Raw genomic sequence first — 25,914 nt, forward strand, 5'->3', positions numbered from 1 at the left:
ACTTTTTTCATAGTTACATGTTGAGGATCTCATGGCTTTCCAGTGGCCCTCACCGTGGAGACGCAAGTCTGAAAGTCCTGCTTACACACTCTGAAGAAATGTATTTTCTGACTTGTCTTTTCCTCACATATAAGGATGAGGGACTGGTGAATTTTTCCCCAAGTTAACAAGGATAGCAAGAATGTCAAGGAATGGCAGAGCTCAGGGGGGGCTAGCATATTCTCCCTCCTTACATATTGAGTACCCATAAGGGAGCTTCCACTTAGGACATCTACTGGGTCAGTAAGCATCGTTTTATAGTAAAGAATTTAGCAGGACTGCTGCTTCACCATCACACATGTGACATCATGTGTGATGAGGTCATTTCATTTGAATACTAAATTGTGTTTCTCTTCCCTTTAAGAGTGGGAGACCAAACTGCATGTACAAAATAATTATAAAGAAACCTGTGCCTGTGTTATTTATCTAATTTCTGTGCTTGTTGAAGAAGGTGGGTTTATGGTCAGTTCATATCAGATTTAAACTGGGCTCGTATGGTTCTACATCCTACAGTCTGGTTCTCAAGTGGCTCAAGACTGCTATCAGTCAATCTTATTAGCCAAGTTATAATATAAAATAGTAGAGAGGATGAATGATAGTGGTTGCATGACTATAGTGATTCCTTCTTTTGTATGTTCTATAATTGTCTCTTTTGGGGAAAATATAAAAAATTTTCCTCTTTGGGTGCATTTTTGTGAATGGGGTATAATGTGTTTTCATAATGGTCTTCTTGAAATTTCATATAATAGGAGATACTCAAATGGAAATTGAAATGTGTGTGTGTGCGCATTTCCTAACCACACGTTGTTGTTTTCCTTTTGTATTCTTTTTAAAATTAAGATTTGGTGTCTGCTTAATCGGTGTCAGGAGGGAAGATAACAAGAATATTTTGCTGAACCCAGGTCCCCGCTATATAATGAGCTCCTCCGATATATGTTTTTATATCAACATCACAAAAGAAGAAAATTCAGCTTTTAAGAAGCAGGAGCAACACCGAAAGAATCACTTATCCAGGTCATTTTATCATGGCCCTTCTCGATTGCCAGTGCACAGCATAATTGCTAGCATGGGTAAGCAAAAATAAAGTGATGCTACTCAGTCAATCCATCTTCATTATTTTGACCATAATTCAAAATACAAAGTAGAATTGTGATCACTTCAAACCAAAGATTCACAATAGGAATAAGAATTCTAGCTCACTTATCATATAAAATAGAAAACAGAAATTTTGGAAGCTGAGAAGATGAAACCTACCACTACCAGTAGGGTCACCCTAATATGAAAAGTTACCAGAGAATAAATAGCTTTTCCCTTATGAGCTGCATCTAGAAATTTAGTATTATCTATGGGGGGGTGAGGGGCTCAGGGGATAAATATTAAAGTGTTCCCCTTGCAGAATCATGACAAAGACAATCAAGGATCATAAAATACTGTCTTAAAATGATATTCTAAAATTGCAGTTGGTATCTATTGGTTGAGTTAAGGGCAATTCTTAGTTCTAAATTTGAAGGATTAAAGTTTAATGTACCCATGAAGGCTTTCACGGCCGGGATCTAATGGTTGTTGTGGGTTTTTTGCCAGAGACTGGCGAAACGTTAGGAAGAACAACCTTCAGAACACGCACAAAGAGCCCGAAAAATCCACAACAACGATTAAAGTTTAGTTTAAACTTACATTTCAAATTATATTCAAAATTATGTCATCACCTGTCAGGGAACAACCTTATTACTTGCAATGACACAACAATTCGAATGCATAGAAACAAAAACATGCTTGACTCAGATATGATTAAGAAAAATAATATTTCTAGTTAATTATATTTTACTGAGATAAGTCTAATTTGCTCCAAAAGATACATTTGGGTAATGACTGGAAGAGAAAGCACCTTGAACTGGTAATTAGCAATTATAATAGTAACAGCAATAGCTATTATTGTTGCTAACTGGTTATTCTTTCTTGTGTTTCTTGGGCTCCAATTCCCAGATTTCTGAAAGAATTTGAGGAGTTGCTGGCCAGAAAACCTAATCAGCACCCTTCCTCCACCCCAAGACAAGCACCAACAGCTCTTCTGGCCTTTCTGCTTCCTGTTGTTTCCTGTTGTTGATTTGTTTTTTAAAAAGAGGAAGTTGCTGTGGTACTTCCTGGGAGTCATAATTCTATAGAGCCTATTGGGCAGCGAGATTATGACACACAGGAAGCACTGTGATGCAGCAGGACATAGAAAAGCCAAGAAAAATAATGGTGCAGATAAATCAAACAAAAATCGTTCATGTGGGGGGAGGAACCCAGAGGTCTGTTGATTTGGGTTTCTGGGTCACCATTCCAGAATACTTGGAGGATTCTGGGAACTGAAGTCCAAAACTACAAAAAAGCACACTCTCAGTAGTTAACATGGATTAAGAGAGAAAAAAACATCTCTGTTACACCTTACATGTGCTGTATCATCATAAAAATGTAATGTTGGTTATGTGAAGACAATAAAGGGACTAATAACATAAAATTACATACACATAGATACACATAGATACGTATAAAATGTTTCAAATAGTTTATTTTGTATACTCTATGTTATGTCATACCCAAGCAATTCAAAACTGAGTTTCTTATTTCAGTATTTTTAGTCTCAGATGTTCAAATATCAAGGAATGTGGATGTGTTTGATCTTCAGACACTCCTCATTAGAGCCAACTGAAAGGACTAGTCTGTCATTCCTTATATATCTAGTTTTTAATTATAAACATGTATTTTCAAATTTTCTCATCCTTGAGGAAAAGGATGTCCTGACTTATCAAGTTACCCTGTTGAAAAATGTTTGCAAAATTTTTCACCCCTACTTAATAGCAGAAATTGGCAGAATTTCTTTAAAATCGACAACAACCAAGGTTCCCTCTAAGGTGCATGTGACTCTACCTCCCTCCTCTGTGCAGAGTTCCTCCTCCTCTGTGCACCCACAGCAATAATTTTGACCCATTTCTACTGTGTTGGATTCTTGCCAAAAACCATTCTCTGGTTTGCTATATTTGACTCTAAGATTTTTTTTGCCTGTTACAGTTCCAAATTCTTTTAACAATCATTCCAACCCAGCCTGAATGACAGGTAAAAGTTGCATGTTGTCTGCACATAATAATACGGGGACTTTTGAATATTGTATGGCTGGAAGGGATGAATGACCTCTGTAAGACCTTTACAACATCATTCTTACTGAAGCTACAACTAAAATTGTATGAACTATTTAATTGAATGGAGATTCATTACTTATATTTCAAGGCTTTTCATTAAAGCAAGATGACAAGAGATAAATTAATAGGGAACAAAGTAAAATAATACAGCTACACATGAAGATAGCTGGTGGCAGCACGTCACTATATTCTAAAATTAAGCATATATTTAGCAGTTCCTGTATTTATTTAACTCCAATCTATTGGCACAATTTTTTAATCTAAAGAATTAGATTACAACCCATGATAGCTCATGCCAAATAAAATTTATTAGTTGTAAAGGTACTGCAAGACTTCTTGTGGTCCTCTCTAATTATGTTACAATTCAGCTAATAAATGGGGCAGAGGCAGAGAAATGGCATTGTTTAAAAAGTGGATTTTCAAACTTTACCAAAATGCAAGGCATTATTAGAATGCATGGTATTATCAGGAGAGGACAAGTATTAAAAATGGAGATTGCCTTATACCTCATCTACTCAGACAGTACACATTTTTGAACTGAATTTTTATCCCATTTTTGTTCCATGTCTTGGAGTTCTGAGTAACACTCACATCACTATCAGCCTGCCAACATTTAGGGGAAATAACTGATTTCCTGTCTGGATTAATCTCACTTCCAAACTTCCCAGGCCAAGATATCCTATTACATCTAGATAATGGAGGATTCATCTCCCTTCCAGCCTTTGCAGGTCAAAAGGTTCTGTTCTGTGGATAGATCTGCTGGTGTCTGCCATTTTCACATCTAGTTTGATCTCCTGTCCTCATAATGGAATCAAACACGTTGACATCTTCCTCCCATCATCAAAAGCTAAATCCTTTGGATTCAACTCTTCCCATTGTCCCCCCACAGGAACAGTAGCTATAGATTTGCAAGACACAAGTTGCCGATCTCCTAGTGGGCCTACTCTAAACCTTCCTTCAGAGGCAGGCAAAACCGGCAGGAGGCCAAGCATAGCACCAGTTTTAGAGGTTGCCGACTCTTCAGCACTTCACACCTGTGACCTCTTAAGTGACCAGTCAGAAGATGAAACAACACCTTCCGATGAAGAAGTTTCAAATGGCCTAGAGTATGTTCAGTTTAAATAAAGAAGTTTATATATTTAAAAGGGTGTGGAATTGGATGAGGGAAATTAGATGTTTGGAGTAGAGCACACGAGAAGCAGAACATTAACGTTTTGTCAAATCATGTGCCAGTTTCTTCCAGCAAAAGTGCTGAAGGAAAATCAGAAGAAAGCAATAAAAATCGGTTTTAAAAATACAGTAGGCTTATAGTTTATTTGGGTTCAGTGGTTTGGGTGGGAGGGTTATTTTATACAATTGTTAACTACCCAGAATAGTGCTTGGCATTAAATTGGGTGATATACAAATGACTAAAATAAATAAAATACAGTATATAGTATAAAATAGCTGAAGTCAAAATGTTTTCTTTTAAGGCAGAAAGCCCGCTTGGATGAACCACATCATGGGTTACTCACTAGAAACTAGGTCAGTTCTGCTCCTCAGAAAATGAGAATTATTATCAGAATTCACTTCCTTTTGGTGAAGTTCTTTTTTCAGGAACGAAGAAGAAGGGAGCAGTGTGTACCAAAAGAATAAGAGAAGCCAGTCAGAGTCAATTGGACAGGGCAAGGAAACAAGATGATGTATAAAACCTGGTTATTTCTGTTGAGCAGCCCAGGGGAAAATTAGACTGAGAAGCAGTAGAATCAAGGATAGAGCACAGTTTGTAGAAATGTGTCATGCGGTTGCTTACATCTGACAACATTAATAAGATTGGATTTTTCCTTGTTTTAGGTACCTGAAAGGTTATCCTCCTTACTCCCCGTATATAGGAAGTTCTCCCACCTTCTGCCATTTGCTTCATGAGAAAGTGCCATTTTGCTGTCTAAGGTTAGATAAGGTAAAATTATGATTATTTCATAGGCAACACTTTTGCTACCTGTTTTTTTCAGTGTGTATTAGAAAGGTAGAGCATGCTGGCATTTTTAACTCTGTTAATTCAATACAAAGGGCCAAACTGAAGTTAATATGTCATCAGAAGGGGAAATTTCTTAAGTGCTGAAAAGTGTATGTGTGACATGACATGGCATTATTATACCATTGTGAATAGGGATGGGGGGGAACCTGATCAGATTAGATATGATGAGTATTTTGAGTATAAATACCTTATGGCTTCAGCAGCATTTTTTGATGGAGACAGAATTCAATTGCTGATAGATATGATGGACTCTTCTAGATGAGGCAGATGTTCTGCTGCACCCACAGTCCTACTTTGTTGGGAAATTTTCTATTTTGGTCACTAATTTTAGCAGTGAAGTAAAGGGACATAACTTCTTTTTATATCTCTTCCAGACATTTAACATGTTTCTTAAAAAAGGGTTGTTCACCTGATTTATTGTATTTATTTTTACTACATCAAACAAATATTTTTTTCAATTTATTTCTGAGGATTCCATATCCCACCAAATTAATCTTCCTTTGTTATATATTGTTTTTGTTGTTTAGTCGTTTAGTCGTGTCTGACTCTTCGTGACCCCATGGACCAGAGAACGCCAGGCCCTCCTATCTTCCACTGCCTCCCAGAGTTGTGTCAAATTCATGTTGGTCACTTTGATGACACTGTCCAACCAACTGTTATATATAATATCTCCAATAAATCTTACTCGATTCACTATATGATAATTTTTTATATTAGGAATACCTAAAACTCCATTTTTGAGCCTTATACCAATATCTTTTAGTTATTCTTGATTTTTTTTACCTTGATTACAAAATCCATTAATTAATCCCTGCCAATACGTGAAATCTTCTTCTTCTAATTGTATTGGGAGCATCCTGAATAAAAAAGTATATATTTTTTGCTAATATTTTCATTTTCATCATAGTGATTCTCCCAAACCACGATAGTTTCAATTTAGAATACTCATGCAATTTATCTTTAATATCACTTTTTAATTTGTTAAATTTTTCCTCCTTTAATTTTTGAGTCACCTTAACTGTATTTATACCTCAATATTTAATATAATTACACATTTTAAAACCATATTTATTTACAAATGTTTCTTGTTTATATTTATTGTAATTAAATATCATTATTGTGTTTTTTGCCAGTTAATAGTTTATCCTGTTATTTCTCCAAATTTTTCTAAATGATTTTTAATTTTATCCATACTTTCTAATGGGTTTTTTTTAATAATTAATAATGAATCATCAGCAAATAAATTAATCTTACTTGTATTATTTTATCTAATCCTTTAATTAATTCACTGTTCCTTATTGCATTGACTAACAGTTCTATAATCATACAAAACAATATTGATGAAAGCCTTGTCTTGTACCTCAGCCTAGAAAAGTTTGCTCTGTTAAATCATCATTAACTTTTACTTCTGAAATATTATCTGAATATAATTGATCTATAACCTCAATAAATCTTCTAACAAATCCCCAACCCTTTATAAGCAGCTTTAATGTTGGCCATTCCACACAAAGGCCTTAAATATGTCTAGTGATAAAACAGTTGCCTTTGTTTTTTCCTTTTCTACCTCATATATAATGTTCAAAACTCACCTAGTTAAATTATCCATTTGTCTTCCCTTTATAAAGCCTCATTGATCCTCTTTAATATAATTTGCTATAAATCTATTTAATGTATTTGCTAACATAGCAGTAAAAATCTTAGCATCTTGATTTATTAAAGATATAGGTCTATAAGATCCTGGATCTGTTAGATCCTTGTTGGGTTTTGGAATAAGAATCATTAATGAGAGTTTCCAAGAAGGTGGCACTGTCTCTCCTTCCAATATTTTATTATAAAACATTTTTAGCTTAGGTAATCATATGGAACTAAGATGTTTATAATATTCTGGATCCAATCCATCAGGGCCTGGTGTTTTACCATTTCTCAATTTATTAATGACTTCAGCAATTTCTTGTTCTTGAATATCTTCTTCTAATATTCTTTTATCACATTCCAATAATTTAGTTTTAAAATTCTCATTTATGTAATTTTCTATATCCTCTTTCAGTACATTGTTTCCTTTATATATTTTCTGATAAAATTCTTGAAAAATTTTCAATTTATCTACCATTATATTACACCCCTTGCCTGTTCTATCTTTAATTACCCCAATTATGTTTTTAATCTTCTATTTTTGCACATTCTAGCTAATAATTTTGAGTTTTTATTGCTAAATTCAAAAAGATCCTCTTTATATACATCAAATCCCTCTGAACCTTCTCTCAGTTTTCTAGTTCCTTTCTCTTTGCCTGAATTTCTGCCAAAAGCCTTCAATCTCTTTCTTTAAAAAAACTTGCTTTCCAATTCTTCTTCCAGTTTTTTCATGTTTATCTACTTATTTTTTTCAGTTTACAGGATTCCCTTATTGTTATTCCTCTCTAAATTACTTTCATAGTGTCCCACAACAGGCCTAATTTCGTACCTCCTGCTTCATTTCTTGTACATAATTCTAACCATTCTTTATCTTTTCTATTATCTCTGGGTACTGGAAAATGTTAAAATCCATTCTCCATCTTTTAGAGTCTTTATAATCTTTTTTAATCTCAATCATCATTGACATCAAAGCATGATATGTTATTTTTATAGAATTAATCTCAATATTGTTTTAGGAATTAAATCTTGAGATGTGAATATGAAATCTATTCTGGAATAACTATTATGTACTGCTGAAAAATAGGTATATCTTCTTTCATCACCTTTCATTACTCTCCAAATATCTTTCAAGTGGTTATTTTTTACCTTCTTGCTCAATATTGTGTTTCTTTGGAGAACATCATTCCTATAATAGAAAGTTTTATCCTTTATCTGATCCATGACCATATAGAAATCCCCTGCCATTATAACATAACCCTTCTTTACCTTCTCCATTTCTTTAATAACCATGTCATAAAAATCTCCTTGTTTAATATTAGGTGTGTAAATATTAACCAAAGTATATTCCTCCAAACCCATTTTACCCTGTATTATTATAAATCTACCATTACAATCTTTTACTACCTGTTTCACTGTAAATTCACAAATTTTAAAAAAATATGATTGCCACACCTCTAGATTTAGATGTTCCAAAGCTTTTTTCATAAATGTCTGTATTGTTCATCTTAAGTTTGTTGACCCCATCTTCTGATTGATGAGTCTCTTGCAAAAAGGCAATGTCCACCTTATTTTTCTTCAATAAAGCTTCTATTCTTCTTTTCACTATTGATCCCAGGCCTTTCACGTATAAAGAGGCTAGTCTTATTCTCTTTCCCATTTCAGTTCAAAATCTCTCGTCCTAACAGGCCCAGTGTACAACCCATCCCCCCAACAAACAAAACAAAATACACTAAAAATTAAACTCAACATAACCCAAACATATAATGCTTTACCCCTAACAACCCACTGCACATTTATCTTTTCTCCCCATCCCACAGTATTCTCCCACTATAACTACTAGCGAGGGCACAAGGTAGGGGGGACACTACCATTCTCTGGCGGAATCACAACCTCTGCTCTTTTTTTATCAAATTTTCACATTTCTTCTTAATATTTGATAACATTGAGGCCTCCATCTCCACCCCCTCTCACCCCTGTAATTATAAGTAAAAAAACAATTAAAATTCAGAATTATTAATAATTCTAGTTTTATTATTACTGTTGCTATCTATTATTGATATAATTAGTATTGTCAATACTAAAAACTAGAAAGTTGATGGTTTAATGGAAAAGATTTATCTAGGCTGAGGTACAAGATAAGGCTGTCCACTTTCACCAATATTGTTTTGTATGGTTATAGAGTTAGTTAACACAATAAGAAATGATAAATCCATTAAAGGAATAGGAAAAAAATGATATAATTAAAATTAATTTGCTGATGATTCATTATTGACTATTAAAAACCCACTAGAGAGTATGGATAACATCAAAAACCATTTAGAAAAATTTGGGGAAATAACAGGATTAATGATTAATTGGCAAAAATCACAAATGATGTTTAATTATAATATAAAGGAACAAGAAATGTTTGTGAATAAATATAGTGTCAAAATGTGTAATTATATTAAATATTTAGGTATAAATATAGTTAAAACAACTCAAAAATTAAAGGAGAAAAAAATTAATAAATTAAAAAATGATATTAAAGATAAATTGCAAGAGTATTCTAAATTGAAACTATCATGGTTTGGGAGAATTGCTATAATCAAAATGAAAATATAACCAAATATTGCTTTCTTGTTTAGGATGCTCCCAATACAATTAGAAGAAGAGTATTTTAAGTATTGGCAGGGATTAATTAATGGATTTTGTAATCAAGGTAAAAAAATCAAGAATAAATAAAAGATTTTGGTATAAGGCCCCCCAAAAGAGAGGTTTAGGTATGTCTAATGTTAATAATTACTATATACAAACCAATTAAGAGTTATTGGAGATATTATATGCAATAAAGAAAAATTAATTTGGTGGGAGATGGAATCTTCAGAAAAAAACGGGAATGCTGAAGGACACTTGTTTAATGTAGTAAAGAGAAGTTTAATAAATCAGAGGAAAAACTCCTTTTTAAGAACTATGTTAAATATATGGAATAAATATAAAGAGAACTTTTGTCCCTCAACTTCACCATTAAAATTAGTGACCGAGATAGAATGTTTTCCTACAAATTTAAAGGATTTGGTAGAACTGTTTAAGAATAAAAGGGTTGCAAGATTGAAGGATTGGATGTGTAAAATGAGATCGAAGGAGTTGATTATGTCTAAACTTCAAACTAATAAACACCTGGCCAAAGGATTGGTTGAAAACTAATGGCAAATGTAGAGAACTTACTAAGTACGAACAATTTCTGTCATCACATGAAGATATGTAAAATACAATTTTGAAAGGAATAGTAAGTAAAATATATAATATAATTTTGGAACAAGAGGAAAAAGAATGTGGGACAGAAGTTTTGAAATTAATTTGGGAAAATGATTTAAAAATATAAATTAAAATAGAGGATTGGATAAAAATGTGTGGGATGAGAGTTTTAAGATTAATGTCAACGAGAATAAAGGAAATTTTTTTTCAAAGTCTGTTTAACTGGTATTTGACTTTTGTAAAACTAAATATAATAAATCCAGCATACCCCGAAGCATGTTGGAAATGTGATGAGAAAATTGGTACGTATTTTCATATGTGGTGGGAATGCAAACTGGTTAAGAAATTTTGGGAATTGATTTTTAAGGAAATGTGTGATATATTTGGTAAAGATATTGATTTTAATGCTAAATTGCTCTATTGTCAATTTCTGATAACACAGATTTGGATTATTACTCGAAAGAATTGATCACCAATTTTATGACAAGTGCTAGAATACTAATAGCTAAGTTTTGGAAAGACAAAAAAGATATTAAATTTGAAGATTAGACTAGTGAAGTATGGGAGGCAGTGGAAGATAGGAGGGCCAGGCGTCCTCTGGTCCATGGGGTCACAAAGAGTCGGACATGACTAAACGACTAAACAACAACAAGTGCCTTTGTAGAGCAACTGGTCTTGTTTTTGTTTCATTTCTCTCATAAATTGTTCTTTCTTTGTATAATTAAAAAACTTCACCACCACTGGTCTTGTCCTTGGTCTTTTGGGATTACCAACAAAATGAACTCTTTCTATGTCCTGTTCATCCACGTGTTGTGTGCCCATTATGGAGTTAACCCACATTATTATCTTTCTTTGTGAGATCTTGTCCATGTTGCAATTGAAAATTCATTATTTTAATGTTGGACCTTCTGGAATTGTCTTCCAGAAAAATCAGGTTTTCGTTTGTTTCGCTGATTCTCTCATCCAACCTGCTTATCTTCGTCCCATTTGCTTCTGCCTTGTCTCCTACTTCCTTAACTTTTTGTTTGACAATTTTCAACTCCTGTGTCATTCCAACGACTTGATCTTGAAGTTTATTAATGCTCATTTCAATGGACTTGGCTCATCTTGCTACTTGCTCATACTCCTGACTCATTTTACAGGACACGTCCTTCACATCCCGTGTCACTTCATCCATTGCTTCTTGCTTATCTACAGCTCGAGCTGGTGAGACGTTACTCTCTAACTCTTTTTTTCCTAATGCAGCCTCCAACATCCTCAAGTGTTCCAGGCTGCAATCTGATGGCTTGTCAGAAGTTTTATCTAAAGCTTTATCTCTTGTCCAAGAAGGAATTTTAAGAGCCTTGTTCTTACTCTTTGGCATAGAGAAGAATGATTAGGAATTAATATTTTTGTGTCATTAGAAACAGGGCTCTAAAAACTCTTAACAGCTTATCAGACTCAAAAGCAAAAGCAGTATTTCACTCTAAATCAACACAGTCTTTAAAGAGTTTAACTAGATGTACACATGCCTTATCTTTCCCTCCAAAAGTTTAAGTAGAAAAAAATCAGTCTTCAAAAGGAAGAAATGCATTTTAAAAGTTGTTTACCATATCGGCAATATGGAGGTTTAGTTCTTAGCTACCCATTCCTCCTGTGCAGAAGTAACGCCCCCAATTTAAAGTTGATTGAAACTGATTGAAGGCTGCTGCTGGGGTATTGGTGCATGGAAATGGACTTCACTGTCTCTCTCCTAAGAATATCTTGAAATGTTTTAAAAATTATATACAAAAGCAACATAATGGATCTTTTCTTCTGAAGTCTTTTTTAAAAATGGTTTCGAAATAATGGAAAATCTTCCATCTGGATTCTGGAAATAAATTGAAATCTGCTATAGTGCTAAAATTTACTGATCATAAGGAAGGAAAGAAGGAAGTAAATCTTGCTTTTCAGAAAGGAGAAAATAGCATGGGAAGTCTTGATTTTTGTGACTATGTCACTGAATGTACCGAGATAAGACTTGTATCATCTGAGTGGTGGGAAAAGTCATGAAAATTTCAATCACCAGTTGGATACATTTCATGGAAATAATGCCCCATCTGAAAGAGCTCTATATTTGAGATGTACAGTATTTCTCTTTTAGTCTGTTCTGTCACTAGAGTCTACCAATTATGCTTATATTTATTTATTGATTTTAGGGATGCCAGCATAACTACTATGAAGATGCCAAAGCTTATGGATTCAAGAACAAAATTATTATAGTTGCAGCAGAGACTGCTGGAAATGGCCTCTACAACTTTATTGTTCCTCTCAGGGCTTATTATAGACCAAAGAAAGAACTCAATCCAATAGTACTACTGCTGGATAATCCGTAAGTGATTTTTTAAAAAAATTGTAATTTTATCACACATACTTTAGATTCAGTCTCAGAACATGATATATATTATATATGGTGCTAAATAATTTATTATGTGGGTGATTTTAAATCAGGAGCATTGTGACAACGGTATCTTGACAATGGTCAACAGTGGAGAAATGTATGGTTTATTTTTTGTTTCAAGTTCAAATACCAATACCAAGGCAGGGTGGGGAGAGACCAAAATGTATTTATTATTTTTATTTATTTTTTTGGCTTTTACCCTGCCCATCTAGATTCAGAGAATCTACTCTGGGTGGCTTACAGTCTGAGTAGAAAACAAGAATTAAAACAAACAATATCAGAAAACATAGAGATTAGCAAAATCCAAGATGGTAAGATGTAGGGAACTAAGAAATGGAAGGGGGGAAAGGCCTGCCTGAAGAACCAGGTCTTCAGCTTGTTCTTAAAAACTCCCAGTGAGGGTGCCAAGCAAATCTCAAGGGGCAAGATGTTCCAGAGGTGAGGGGCCACCACCAAGAAGGCCTGATTTCTAGTTCTCTCCTTCTGGGCCTCTCTTAGGGTCAAACCCCCTCAGCCACCCAGCCTGGCTAGATCAAGTGACACAAGTAGAACTAGGTGGGAGCAGGCACTCTGTCAGGTATCAAGGTCCTAAACTATTTAGGGCTTTAAATGTAAGCATTAATACCATGAAGTCAGTGGGTAAACGAATGGGCAACCAGTGTAAGGCCACCAGAGTGAGGGAAATGTGATGATTTTTTTTCACCCCAGTTAATAATCTGGCATCCATTTGTAGTTTCCGCATCAATCTCAAGGGTAGCCCCATGTAGAGCACATTACAGTAGTCTAATCTCGAGGTTACGAGTGCATGGACCAGAGTGGTGAACACCCCAACATCAAGATAGGGGTGCAGCTGGGCAATCCACCAAAGACGTAGATGGGTGGCGCGGGCCACAGATGCTACCTGGGACTCCATGATAAGCGCTGGGTCAAGATGGACCCTCAAGCTGCAGACCACACTCTTCGTGGTGAGAGTTGCCCCCCCCAAAGAGAGGGAGCTTCCCAAACCACTGATAGGAGGGGCTCCCACCCTCAAAACTTCCATCTTGTCTGGGTTCAGCCTCAGTCCATTCTCCTGCATCCATTGCAGTACAGCCCCCAGGCAGTGCTCAAGGAGTGCAACGGCTTCCACTGCTGTTGGAAAGGAGATGTAGAGCTGCGTGTCATCAGCGTACTGATGACACGAAGCACCAAACCCCAGATGACCCCACCCAGCAGCCTCATGTAGATATTAAACAGCACTGGAGAAGTGATCGAGCCCTGTGGCACCCCACAATTGAGGAGCCATGGGGTTGATACACTCTCTCCAAGTTGAACTCTTTGGGAACCGTCCTCCAAGAAAGACCAGATCCCCAACTTGGAAAGCTGTCCCATGACAGCTTGGATTGGTGATCCCAGGATTGGTGGCCCAGGAGGCCAGGCCACCAATCCCCAACTTGGAAAGCCATCCCAGGAGGATAACGTGGTCGACTGTATCAAAGGCAGCTGAGATATCAAGGAGAACCAACAAGAACATTTTGCTCCTATCAGCCTCCCTCAATAGGTCATCAAGCAGGGCGATCAATGCCGTTTCCATACCGTGATGTGGCCTGAAGCCCGAGTGAAATGGATCCAGGGCATTAGTTTCATCCAGGAGAGCCTGAAGCTGATCGGCTTAAGGCTCTCTTGGTCACTTTTGACAGTGTTGTAGCAAAGTGTTTAACTATCACGTTTATCTATAAAAATCATGTTATTTGCATTAATGAATAAGATGCTAAATTTTAGATTGGTTTCCCCTTGCCTCCCCCCTCCAATCACATGGGTAGTCATGACTTTTCATTTGCTTTTTCGTTTTGGCCAAAGAAAAAGACTAAAAAAAACCACACAGTTGGGTAGCCTGTTAGAGCTGAGCTCCTGGCATTCTGTCTTATGGGTGATAATTTAACAATGTTGCATACCAGAGCGGTAAGCACCCAAACATCAAGATAGGACTGCAGCTGGGTAATCCGCCAAAGATGTAGATGTGTGAGCCCAGAAGACTCAGAACACTTTTGTTCACATATTTGAATGTAATTCACAGTCACAAGGTAACGAGGCAACTAAAAGTTGCCCTTGTGTAATTCACAAGAGCTACTCTTAGTACTGTAGACTTAAAAACAAGAATACTGATTAGAAAAGCAACCCTGAATGGCCATAGTTTTATGCCTTGAGCAAAATCTCCCAGTAACTTCAACATTTGCTGTCAGTAACCGTAAACCTGAAACCTCAAACCCACGTCCATGGGCAGAAATACTGTGACCTCCAGTTTGAGAACTTTGGTGTGTAAAATATCTTTAAATGGTGTTTCAGCTTAGACTTTGGATGTTTCACAATACTGTATACTGGAATCTGGAAACTAAATCCACAGTGCCCTCTAGTGCTCCAAATGTATTCTGTTTTTGAGGCCCATGTACAGTATTAAGTATATCATTTTAAAAGTACTGTGTTCTCCATATTTTCTTTAATGTGCAATATCATATTTCCTTATTGGACCCAGTGTGGTATCATGGGCAGAGTAGTGGACTAGGACTGAGAAGACCTGGGTTCAATTCTCTGACTCTGCCACAGAAACTCACTGGGTGGGGGTGTGTGAACTTGTAAATACACTCCTTAAATATCTTACTTCCCTTGAAAATCCCATTAGGGTCACTATAAGTCAGCTCTGACTTGACAGCACATAACAACAAATAACTTTCCTCATTGTCTCTCAATATGTGTCACTTTTCACACCATACTGAATGGGTTGTATGGAACTATCAATTGTTGCCTGAAGTTTGGCTTTCAAGAGACAGTTGTGCAACCTTTGCACATATAGCAAAATGAAGTTTACATGTGAGTTTTCTGATAATGTGCTTCAGCCCCAGGGACTTGTGGCTGAGCAAAATACTGACTCGTTTGTCCACAACAGTCCAGTATAGATAGCTCTATACCTGTATTCTTAAGCCCCACTGACTTCAACAGGATCCATGTAATGGGTACACTTCATTTGACCTTTTCATATGAGGTGGTGGGAAAAGCCTCTGCCATGAAGTTTGATTTATTAGAGTTCAATCCAGCTAAGTGCTGACTTCCTTGGAAACTCTGCCCACCCCACTGGTTGCATCATTCACCTATGCCCTCCAATCATGCTGGATCATGCAACAGATCAATTATGCCCATAGAGTGTTTGTGAATAGTATCCATATTTATCAATAAACTGTCACTAACCATGGTATTTTAGATAGTCCTGGGTGCTAATGCTGAAATGGTGAAATAAATACTTTCATGGTAAATATTGTTTTTGATACAATTATGTTTACTTGGTGTGTTTTCATGAATAAAATTAATGTGTCAGGCCTAGATTCAGTCATGGTTAGCACATATTCATTGAAAGTAATGGGACTTAAGCCAAACCATTGATTTTGTTGGGTCTGTTCTAAGTATGGCTAAGTGTAGTTCAACCCTGTGAAATGTTCTGAAGGAAGAATTAAACTATTCATTATGACATCATACAGAATAAATGTGCATTTAAAGCATCTTCAAATTTATTAGCATCAGATAGTTGCCACACCATATTTGTGATATTATCTTTCACTTTGTGACCCATCTGCTGCTTAGGCCAGATATGCATTTTCTGGATGCCATCTGTTGGTTTCCAATGGTTTACTACATGGTGGGCTCTATTGACAAGTAGGTAAAATGCTCTTGGAACACTCAATATTGTTATATGTTGTGGTGTTCAGTGCCATGTAATTGCATGCATACGTGTGTGGTGCTGGTGTTTAAAAGGTTGCATCTTTGCATGAATATTTGTTCTTCAGCGTTCTGAATCCTAAAGTTGTGAATTTAAGATGTTTTGAAAATGTATTGTAACTTTTGCCCAAAAAGGTATGGTAACTCTTTGTTCTTCATGGCTTCTTTAAAATATAGAAGACCTGCATTCTGCTTGGTTTCAGGACACCAGACCAATAATGGGCAATTAGAAGTTGCCACAGTTTTAACTCTTGAGACAATTGACTGAGGGCAAGGGTGATTTTGAGTCATTGCATCAATATATTAAATGCAGAAGCAATCCACTGTACCTTGAACAAGAGTCCACACAAGAAGAAGCTTGCTTGTCCAAAGCACTGAGATTTAGATGTCGTGGGACTAGAGGAATCAGAACAATATTGCTTCTTCTGAGTTTGCATTTCTCTACACTTGATATTACAAACATAAACATAAATATCCTGTCTAGTCTCAGTAAGCACAATATTGCATCTCTTGTGAGTACTGTTTAAATTTAGGTACATCCTTTCCCATTATAGTTATTAAGCATTAGAGGTGTGCATGGTTACAAATTATATATTTGTTACGTACGTTTTGGGTTTTGGCTTTGTTTGTTTTCTGCACTAGTCTTTTTAATTTACAACAAGGGGAAAGCCTCTTTCGGGTTCTCTTGTTTCTGGGTTCCGTTTTGTGATTCCTGACAATCAAAAAGCCTTGAAGAACTTCAAAAACTACTTCAAAACTACTCCGGAAAAGCATAGAGGCAAGGCAACAGAAAATTAATCTACTTCGGATTCAGGCAACAGTATGTGAGAAACAAAAATTATCAAAAACAAAACAAAAAAACGCCAAAAACCAAAACAAACAAAAACCACTCACCAATGCATACATCTTTGACACAGAATAAATACATAGTATGTTAGTCAAATAACAAATTCTAAAATAAAAAATAGGCAAGCAAATGAAGGCAAACAATACCCTGTACCACAAACAAAACTACTGGCATATGAGGAATTTTTTAGGCAGCAGGAAAAATAATCCAAGACAGGAAATGACCAAACAAACAAACAAAATAAAACAGTACAAAATAAAACAATCTCCAAAGAAACTGGGCAAGGGAAATAAAAAAAATTATCCCAAAGAGGCATGATGACAAAACACACACACACACACACACACACACACACACACACACACGCATGCACGCACACACACACACACACACACACACACACACACACACACACACACACACACACACACACCTCCTCACTGGATAGATTCTCAGCATTTCCACAGAGTCAATATTTTCTCTTCCAAGACATTTCATCCACCTGCTGACAGCCCTCACTGGTCAAACCATCATTTTCTTTTCAATAGCTCTTGACACTTTGAAATAAAAAAGGTAAAAAAAGGTTTGGCATACAAAGGATGAAATAAAGCTTAAATGAGAAAGGGGAACACAACAGATCACAAAACTTTCCTTTCGTATGAATTTTTCATTAATATGAATTATTTGTTTTAGAGGTTTTCTTTCAAGAACCAACTAAAGTACATAAAAAAGAGAGCCTAATCTGTTTGTTGTTTTGCTTTTGTTTTATTTTATGCAGAAATAAAGGTCTGTTCCGAGTAAGCATGAGCTAGAGATTCTGTGAAAGCTCATACTTTCACTTTCTGTTTCTTATATTTCAGAGAAATTGCAAAAAACAAACAAAAAAACAAAAAAAACAAAAACACCACACGAAACATTTTCCCCTCAGCCAGGTATTAGCTTGCAGATTAGATAGCATATATCTTTGCTTTCACTTTCACTATCTAAGGCACTTTCAACATGCTGTTAACTTCTTCAAATTCCTTCTTTTTTCATCCAAATCCTACAAATTAGAAGTAAAGCTGGCTCCAGGTTCAAATAGGTTTCCTCCTATATTGATAGACTCTTCTTTTTCCTCTTTCCCCCCTGCTTTTTATCTTTTACTATGCAAGAAGCTCAGAATTTGAAATATGGTTCAAAATATTATTGATGTTCACTTAAATATAATAGGAAATTAAAATCCTCATCGACTTCCAATGTGTTCAATACATACAGCTATATACATAGAAGGAGGCTTCCCCAATGGGACCTGCCGCATCTCTCACACAGGTCCTTTTATAGGACAGGTATTGTATTAAGCTGGGGTCAGGGAACTTTTTTACCTTTTACCCCCCCCCCCCAAATATTTATATATGCTGACATTACCCCCTTGATTTGAAAGGAAGGAAATCATACCTTATTTGAATTCAAAATCTTATTGAATCTATTCAAAATTACTGTGAAAGCTTAAACCAGCTTAAACCAGAGGGAAAGCCGAGGTGGGCACCCTCACTCTTGATGCTGTGGTGGAAGTTAATTCATGAAGAGTTCTTGATGGTGGTTTCACTGGGCTGTTGAGGGCAGCCACATGAGATGAGGAGGGAGAGCGAGGGATGCGAAACACAGCAGTTGTCTGGGGAAATGGCGGGAGAATTCCGCCTACTTTCTCTATTTTCTCTATTTTGCAAGAAACAGGGACTGAAGCCAATTGAAGCCTCCTTTTCCCTCTCTTCCCCAGCCCCCAAATGACTTCCTCAGGGGCCTTGGCAACAGCAAAAAAGAAAAGGGCTGGGAAAGCCGAGCAGTGGGGGACATGGATCCACTTCCTCGGCGACCCTGAGGTGTTTTGAGGAGTTCATGCGTAAACAGCCAGGGCTTCCCTTCCCCATCCACCTCCTCCACTTTTTTACATCTTCTCAGCCATTCCAGCTTTTCCCAAAGGGGGGGGATGCCTGCTGCCTGTGAATAGCGCCTCCAGGCTTGTGAAGGCGAAAGAGGAGGAAGAGGCAGGGAAGCTGCGCTGGCCCCCTACACCTGCTGCCCCCTTTCCAAATTTTTCTTGGGGCCATGATTTGGGGATTTGGCAAGGCTGGGCATGTAGAGCCACATGGGCGTGCACCCTCGCCATCCCCAACCCCACCTCCCCACCAGTTTGCGTGCTCTAGGGTGAGGCCGAAGGGGAAGCGCAGCCTGATGGAGACATGGCCTGCAGCGACGAGCACGGGAGGAGCTGGGGGCGAGAGGACTTTGGGCACCGACAGCCGAAGACTCTTCCGAGCGCTTGCTGGCTCGCTCTTCAGCTGCTGTTGCTTGATGCGGCACAACGAGGGACAGTTTTGAGGAGTCACCTCTAGCCGAAACCTTCCCCTGTGAATGTTTGTCCCTCCTTCGGACCTGCTCTGAAGAGAAAAGGGAGCGGAAGTGGTGGGGTGGGGTGGGGGTAGTTAGTGCACTGTGGAGAACGAGAGAGCCCGTCTGCAGTACCTCCCCTCCTTGCCAAGTTGCGTGCTCGCCCACTCTCTTCGCCTCTTCTTTTGGTGGAGTTCGACCAAAGCAGCGGTACAGCATGTGGACTGGCTCCCCGGCTTCCTGCAGTGCCTCCCGGCCCCACCTCTATCAGCAAGGCAAGTACGCATACACAAGGACCTGAGGGTGCACTGCACTGTGTCAGGTCCTTGTAAGTACAGTGGTGCCCCGCACAGCGAGGTTAATCCATTCTGGATTAACCTTCGCTGTGGGAAACATCGCACTACGGAACACAAAAAGGCATTGGAATGCATTAAACAGCGTTTAATGCGTTCCAGTGCCAAAGAATACTCACCGTTGTGCGATGTTTCCCAGGGGCCGGCAGCCATTTTCGCACCCTCCCCTCGCACAATGAGGGCGCCAAAATGGCTGCCATCAGCTATCCGTCGGGTCCAAAATGGCCGCCGGAACAGCCGAAAGGGGCCGGGGCGCAGCGTTTTTGCACCCTTGGTAAGCAAGGGGAGCGCGCGAAAACGCTGCTGGAAGCCCCAAAATGGTTGTGCGCAGCCATTTCGGGGCTTCCGCAGCGTTTTCGCACGCTCCCCTTGCTTACCAAGGGCGCAAAAACGCTGCGCCCTGGCCCCTTTCGGCTGTTCCGGCGGCCATTTTGGACCCGACGGACAGCTGATCGGCGGGTCACAAAGCGAAGGTCGGTAAGCAAGCAGCTTACCGACCTTCACTCTGTGAATTACCGCCTATACAGGCACCGTTTTGCGATCGCATTTGCGATCGCAAAAACGGTCTTGTAGAGCAAATTCATCGCTCTACGAGGCGCCCGTTGTGCAAGGCACCACTGTATACACATTGTGGTAAATAAAATGCCTGGGCCCGTCCTCATTACCCCTATGATTTTCATTTTTATCCCATTTGGGGTAATTTACCCATTCCTCGACCACTGTATTAAGCAAAGAGAAAGGAGTCCAGCCATAAATTTGTATAGGAAACCTGTGTCCTCTTTGGGTCTCCAGGGGCATGGTGTGCAGATTACATTTCTTTCTAATTATTCCTGCATTGAGCAGGGTGTTGGACTTGATGGCCTTGTAAGCCCCTTCCAACTGCACTTCTATGATTTTATGATTCTATGATGAACCATCTATGTGCACAGCTTTGGGAGGGGGAAGATTTCTGGACCAGATAGGAGTTTTCCTATCTGTTTAAGGAACTGGTATGCTGTGTTTTATCGTGTCTGGCCCTACACAAAGAGCAATGGGAGTAAAAGAAGTGTTCCACGATAGCTAATGGGTATGCCCTCCACTGGCAGTTCATCTAATTAAACTGATAGAAGAGATGAATCATATTATTTTTGTGTGTGACAAAAGGTGGGAATTGGTCCAAGAGAAAATCCAGGCCAAAGTAATAATGGACAGAAAGGAGAAGTATTCATCTTGCATTTTTTCCCTTGCTGATTGGTGTACTTTACAGATATCAGTACAGGACACTAGAACACTGGGAATAAAAAGAAGAGCAACTGCAGTTTGTGCCAGAGTCCCACAATCTGAATTTATGCTATTTGTCAGCTATGCCACAGGCAAGATTTGTAAAACTCTACTTAGCTAGTTATATAACTCAAACAATGGGAATTTGTATCTACGAAGTGAACCTGTGCAGCCTCCAAAAATAGCAATAAGTCATTTAATTTCCACACTATTTTACACCTGATTCTTCTGGTTGTGCAAATGAAACTAGGACATGCCTCATTTCAACTCTTCCACTGGACATCTCAGCTTCCTTGATTCTTTTGTGTCTTCTCTTAATTGCCAGTGTGGATATGCACATTTATCTTCCTTGTTCTTCTTCCTTCTTACCTCTTCTTCCAGATATATTTCATTAATCTTGATGTAATTATATACATATGGCAGGGAGAAAAGTCATTGCCCAAGCCCCACCTTAGCGAATTCAAACATAGACCTGAAAAGACAAATTTGTTCCATTGTCCACTCTGTCATCTAAGATTGCCCGGTCTCTCATGTTCTTTCCCTCCAATTTCTCTGCACACATGATGGCAACAATAAGCAGAAACCAGTAGGGCACTATGCAAAATGTTGTATAAAAACATCAAAAACCTATGGATGTATTGGGACAATTGTCCCAGATATTTTTTTCTACTGTAAAAGAAATATATAATATGTAATTGCTTCCAACTTAGGAAAAACTGTTCACAACTCTTCACATGGCAGTGTTGTAGATTGCCCATTTTGTAGGCCTAGTATTGTGGAGGACAAAGTAAGACTGGGGAACTAAACAACCCATCTTTGTGCATAGAAGAGTGGAAGGGCATGAACTCCAGTAAAACAAGGTTCATTCCTGAAGCTGGCTCTTGATTGGTGAAGCGTGGTTAAGAAGGAACAAAATTCATACATGTGCTTATCTTACCACTGCTGAGTATATGGTAACCATTCTTAAAACAAGTAGAAAATTATGAATACTGTATATGCAATGCCCTAAATGTTTCTAAATTCCTTTCCCCCCATTTATAAGAACTTACATGAGTTATTTTAATACTTGATGATGTGTTGATATTGTGTAACTTTTTGCTCTGTTTACAAAAGCCTAGACGATTTACTAAGGTGCGGTGTGACTTTTGCTGCCAACATGGTTGTGGTTGACAAAGAAAGTACGATGAGTGCTGAAGAAGATTACATGGCAGATGCTAAGACTATTGTAAATGTACAAACCCTCTTTAGGTAAGTGATTCTATGACTCTCTTCCCCCATTTGCTTTTGTTGGTTATGATAGAGTGTAAAATTCTTTTTGTACTGTGAGCAGAACTAGCCAACTCAGAGACGCTAGTGGTATTATTATGGGGTACTGTACAGTGGTGCCTCGCTTAACGACATTAATTCATTCCAGCAAAATCGCTGTAGAGCAAAAACGTCATAAAGCGAAATTAAAAAGCCCATTGAAACACATTGAAAACCATTCAATGCATTCCAATGGGCTGAAAAACTCACTGTCCAGCGAAGTTCCTCCATGGGGCAGCCATTTTTGGTGCCTGTAGAATGAGGAATCCATCCCAAAACACAGCGGGGAGCTATTTTGAGCACCTGGCGGCCATTTTGAAAACCCAACAATCAGCTGTTTTGATCGTCATAATTCAAAGAATTGGTTCCTGAAGTAGGGAACCGATCTTTGAAAAGCGAAAAAAAAAACCATTTAAAACATCATTTTGTGATTGCAGTTGCGATTGCAAAAATATCGTCGTGAAGCGGATTTGTCATTATACGGGGTAATCGTTAAGTGGGGCACAACTGTATGTACAAAAGGATTTACTAGTATCAGTACATGCAGAATGATGAAGCTTCAGAATTTGATGCACATTATATCTTCAGATGTTGCAACCCAGTGAATACATTTTATCTCCATTTGGTGGGAAAATTCTAGGTTAGCATCCCTATCTTTTAGCTAAGACTGGGAAACAGCATGTGTGAAGAAACATCTTCCTTCACTTTTCCTGATGATTAAAGGCTTTCCAAATAACATAACTAGTTAGAAGTGGGAAATGTGCCAGCCCAAGACCTTGTGCTTCCTAAAGAGAAACATCAAAGAATACCTCTCCACGCAGAGACCACAGGATGTGCAATCTGAAGCAGAAAATGGCACAAACACTCCTCTCCACAACAGCAGCAACAACTCCATAATCATTAACTGAGTTTTACTGCCTTTTTAGGTACGACACCCTAGCAATTGCTGTATATTTCCATATTCAACCCTCTTAAGCAAATCTGGCCAGCAGTTTCCATCTCCCAACATTTATTACCCCACCTTCTCCCCCATTTGTTTCCTCTTCCACTTCACTAATGCACGGTTGGTAGAAAAAACACACATATACCACTGCGCTGCTGCTAGTTATCATATTTCTGTACCAAAAGTGTAGAAATAACATAAAAAACCCCATTAATATTCCAAAGTATGACACCTGTGAAAAGTAGAGTCACCTTGTCTTTCAGAACACCTTTCAAAATCTGTACCATCATCTGCTCTCAGCCCCACCAATGTGTATCCTAAAATGAAGAAGAACTAGAGCCAGCAGATGGCAGCAGAGGAGAGACAAATGTTAGGATGTTCAAAGCCATGGAAAGCCATAGAAAGGGTTATCCTTGATAAGGCAGGAAGGCCTAGATGCCCTTATAAGGCGATTGGACAGATTTCTGGAGGAAAAGTCTATCACAGGCTACAAGCCATGATGAGGATGTATAATCTCCAGGCTTAAAAGGGAAAGTACTTCAAAATGCCAGATGCAGGGGAGGGGTATCAGAAGACAGGTATCTAGTTGTCTTATGTGCTCCCAGAGTCATCTGGTGGGGCCACTGTGAGATACAGGAAGCTGGACTAGATGGGCCCTTTGCCTGATCCAGCAGGGTTTTTCTTATGTTTTTTTCTGCGTGTGTGTGTGTGTGTCCATACGTCAATATCAACTTGACTCTTTTCTTATTCCTTCTCATTGAATAACCATAACTACATAAATGTAAAGGTCCCCTTGATATTTAGTCCAGTCATGTCTGACTGTAGGGCGCAGTGCTCATCCCCATCTCCAAGACATAGAGCCAGTGTTTGTCCTTAGACAGTTTTCATGGTCACATAGCCAGCACAACTAGACATGGAACACTGTTACCTTCCCACAGTGGTAGTACCTATTTATCTACTCGCATTTACATGCTTTCAAACTGCTAGGTTGGCAGGAGCTGGGACAAGCGACAGGAGCTCACTCCATCACATGGATTTGATCTTACGACTGCTGGTCCTCTGACCTTGCAGCACAGAGGCTTCTGTGGTTTAACCTGCAATGCCACCACATTCCATAACTACTTAGACTCAAACTTAAGGGGCCTTAAGTAAACATGCATAGGTTCATGCTATAGTAAAGAGACATTATCAGCTCAAGACCAAGATGTCACAAAGTAAATTAAAGAAAGGCATTTGGGAGAAACAATTATTTAATAAGAAACAAACAATGAGTTTAGATTAGAATCCCCATCCCTTAGCTGTAGTAATGATTAGTAATAATCATTATTACACCCCAGTCTGTAATAATGATTTCAAAGTCCTGGTTGAAACCTAAAATACTTAGGTTTCCACTGAAAACAATCCCATGCATGTACTTGGTTAAATGCCCACTCACAGGTACACACAGAATGCCTAACTAGGCAAGATACTGATCCTGTGACTGGAAGTAGTACTGTCTCAAGTGACAAAAAATTTGATTACAGAAGTACATATGTAAATAAAGGAAATTCATTTCAGGACAGAAAACTGTTGTAAGAGCAAGAAACTCACTTTTCTCTATTTGTTTTAGTAAATAGACCATCTCTGTGATCATAGAATCATAGAACTGTAGAACTAAAAGGGACCAACTGGATCATCATGTCCAATCCCCTGCCAAAGCAGGAAATCTACAGCGAAAGCAACTCTGACAGTTGGCCATCTAACATTGATTTTAAAATGTCCAGTAAAGGGAAGTCCACCACTTTCTGAGGCAGTCAATTCCACAGCTGGACAGCTCTTATTGTCAAGAAGTTCTTTCTAATATTTCAGCAAATTCTTCTTTCTCACAACTTGAATCCATTACTTTGGGTCCTGCCCTCTGGTTGCAGAATACAAATATGTTCCATCTTCCACATATCTTATCTTTCAGTCATCTCCTCTCAAAAAATAACAGATATTTCTGTTCTTCATAGGATCTTTCCTGACTCAATTCATCCAATAAGATTGACTTTAAACACTTTGTAAACTAGGTGTATAAACTGCAACAAAACCAATGGTGGGAGAGCATTTTGAACTCTTTGTGGGCCTTTGCTTATGGGAAATCTCACTTAATCCTCATGTATTCTTTCAAATTCTGGGAGAAGTACTGAACATTATGCATCCAACATTAAAAGGCAAAACTCATATATTAAGAGGAGTTAATGGCAGACTCAAGCTTTGTCTATCCTAATTTGCAGAATTACAAAAATCTCTAAGGCAAGGAAAAAAAACATGCCAAAATAGCATTATAAGGACTCAGTGATGTGAAATATGGTGAGACAAGAGGAGGGGGGAAAAAGATAACTAGGTGGGAACAGAACAGAGGGGCTGGGAAAAGAAAGTAGATAGATACATAAAGATAAAAAGAATGCAGAAGAAATCATCTGGTTGCCAGGGTAGGATATTTCATGGTTCACACTAAAAAGCAAAATAACTTCTGCCCGTACAGCATTGCCTGTTGAAACCAATAGTGGAAAAAGTGTAATAGTTTCTCTCACATACATAGGCACACACA

At 38.1% G+C, this 25,914-nt stretch overlaps 1 protein-coding gene across 4 annotated transcripts in view; it reads left to right on the forward strand.

Annotated features, from left to right (window-relative positions):
- Window positions 1-25,914, forward strand: part of KCNT2 (potassium sodium-activated channel subfamily T member 2) — a 330,818-nt gene that overhangs the window by 258,053 nt on the left and 46,851 nt on the right. For 2 of the 4 annotated variants that reach the window (XM_072998095.2, XM_078392307.1), the window contains exons 17-22: window positions 880-1,109; window positions 4,108-4,324; window positions 5,052-5,157; window positions 12,279-12,451; window positions 16,133-16,204; window positions 22,208-22,342. In XM_072998095.2, coding sequence (XP_072854196.1) covers window positions 880-1,109; window positions 4,108-4,324; window positions 5,052-5,157; window positions 12,279-12,451; window positions 16,133-16,204; window positions 22,208-22,342 — 933 coding nt within the window. The remainder of the gene's footprint in view (window positions 1-879; window positions 1,110-4,107; window positions 4,325-5,051; window positions 5,158-12,278; window positions 12,452-16,132; window positions 16,205-22,207; window positions 22,343-25,914) is intronic. The other 2 variants (XM_072998093.2, XM_072998094.2) reach the window with 1 other exon arrangement.

Source organism: Pogona vitticeps, chromosome 4, assembly GCF_051106095.1.
Source record: "Pogona vitticeps strain Pit_001003342236 chromosome 4, PviZW2.1, whole genome shotgun sequence".
Taxonomy (NCBI): domain Eukaryota; kingdom Metazoa; phylum Chordata; class Lepidosauria; order Squamata; family Agamidae; genus Pogona; species Pogona vitticeps.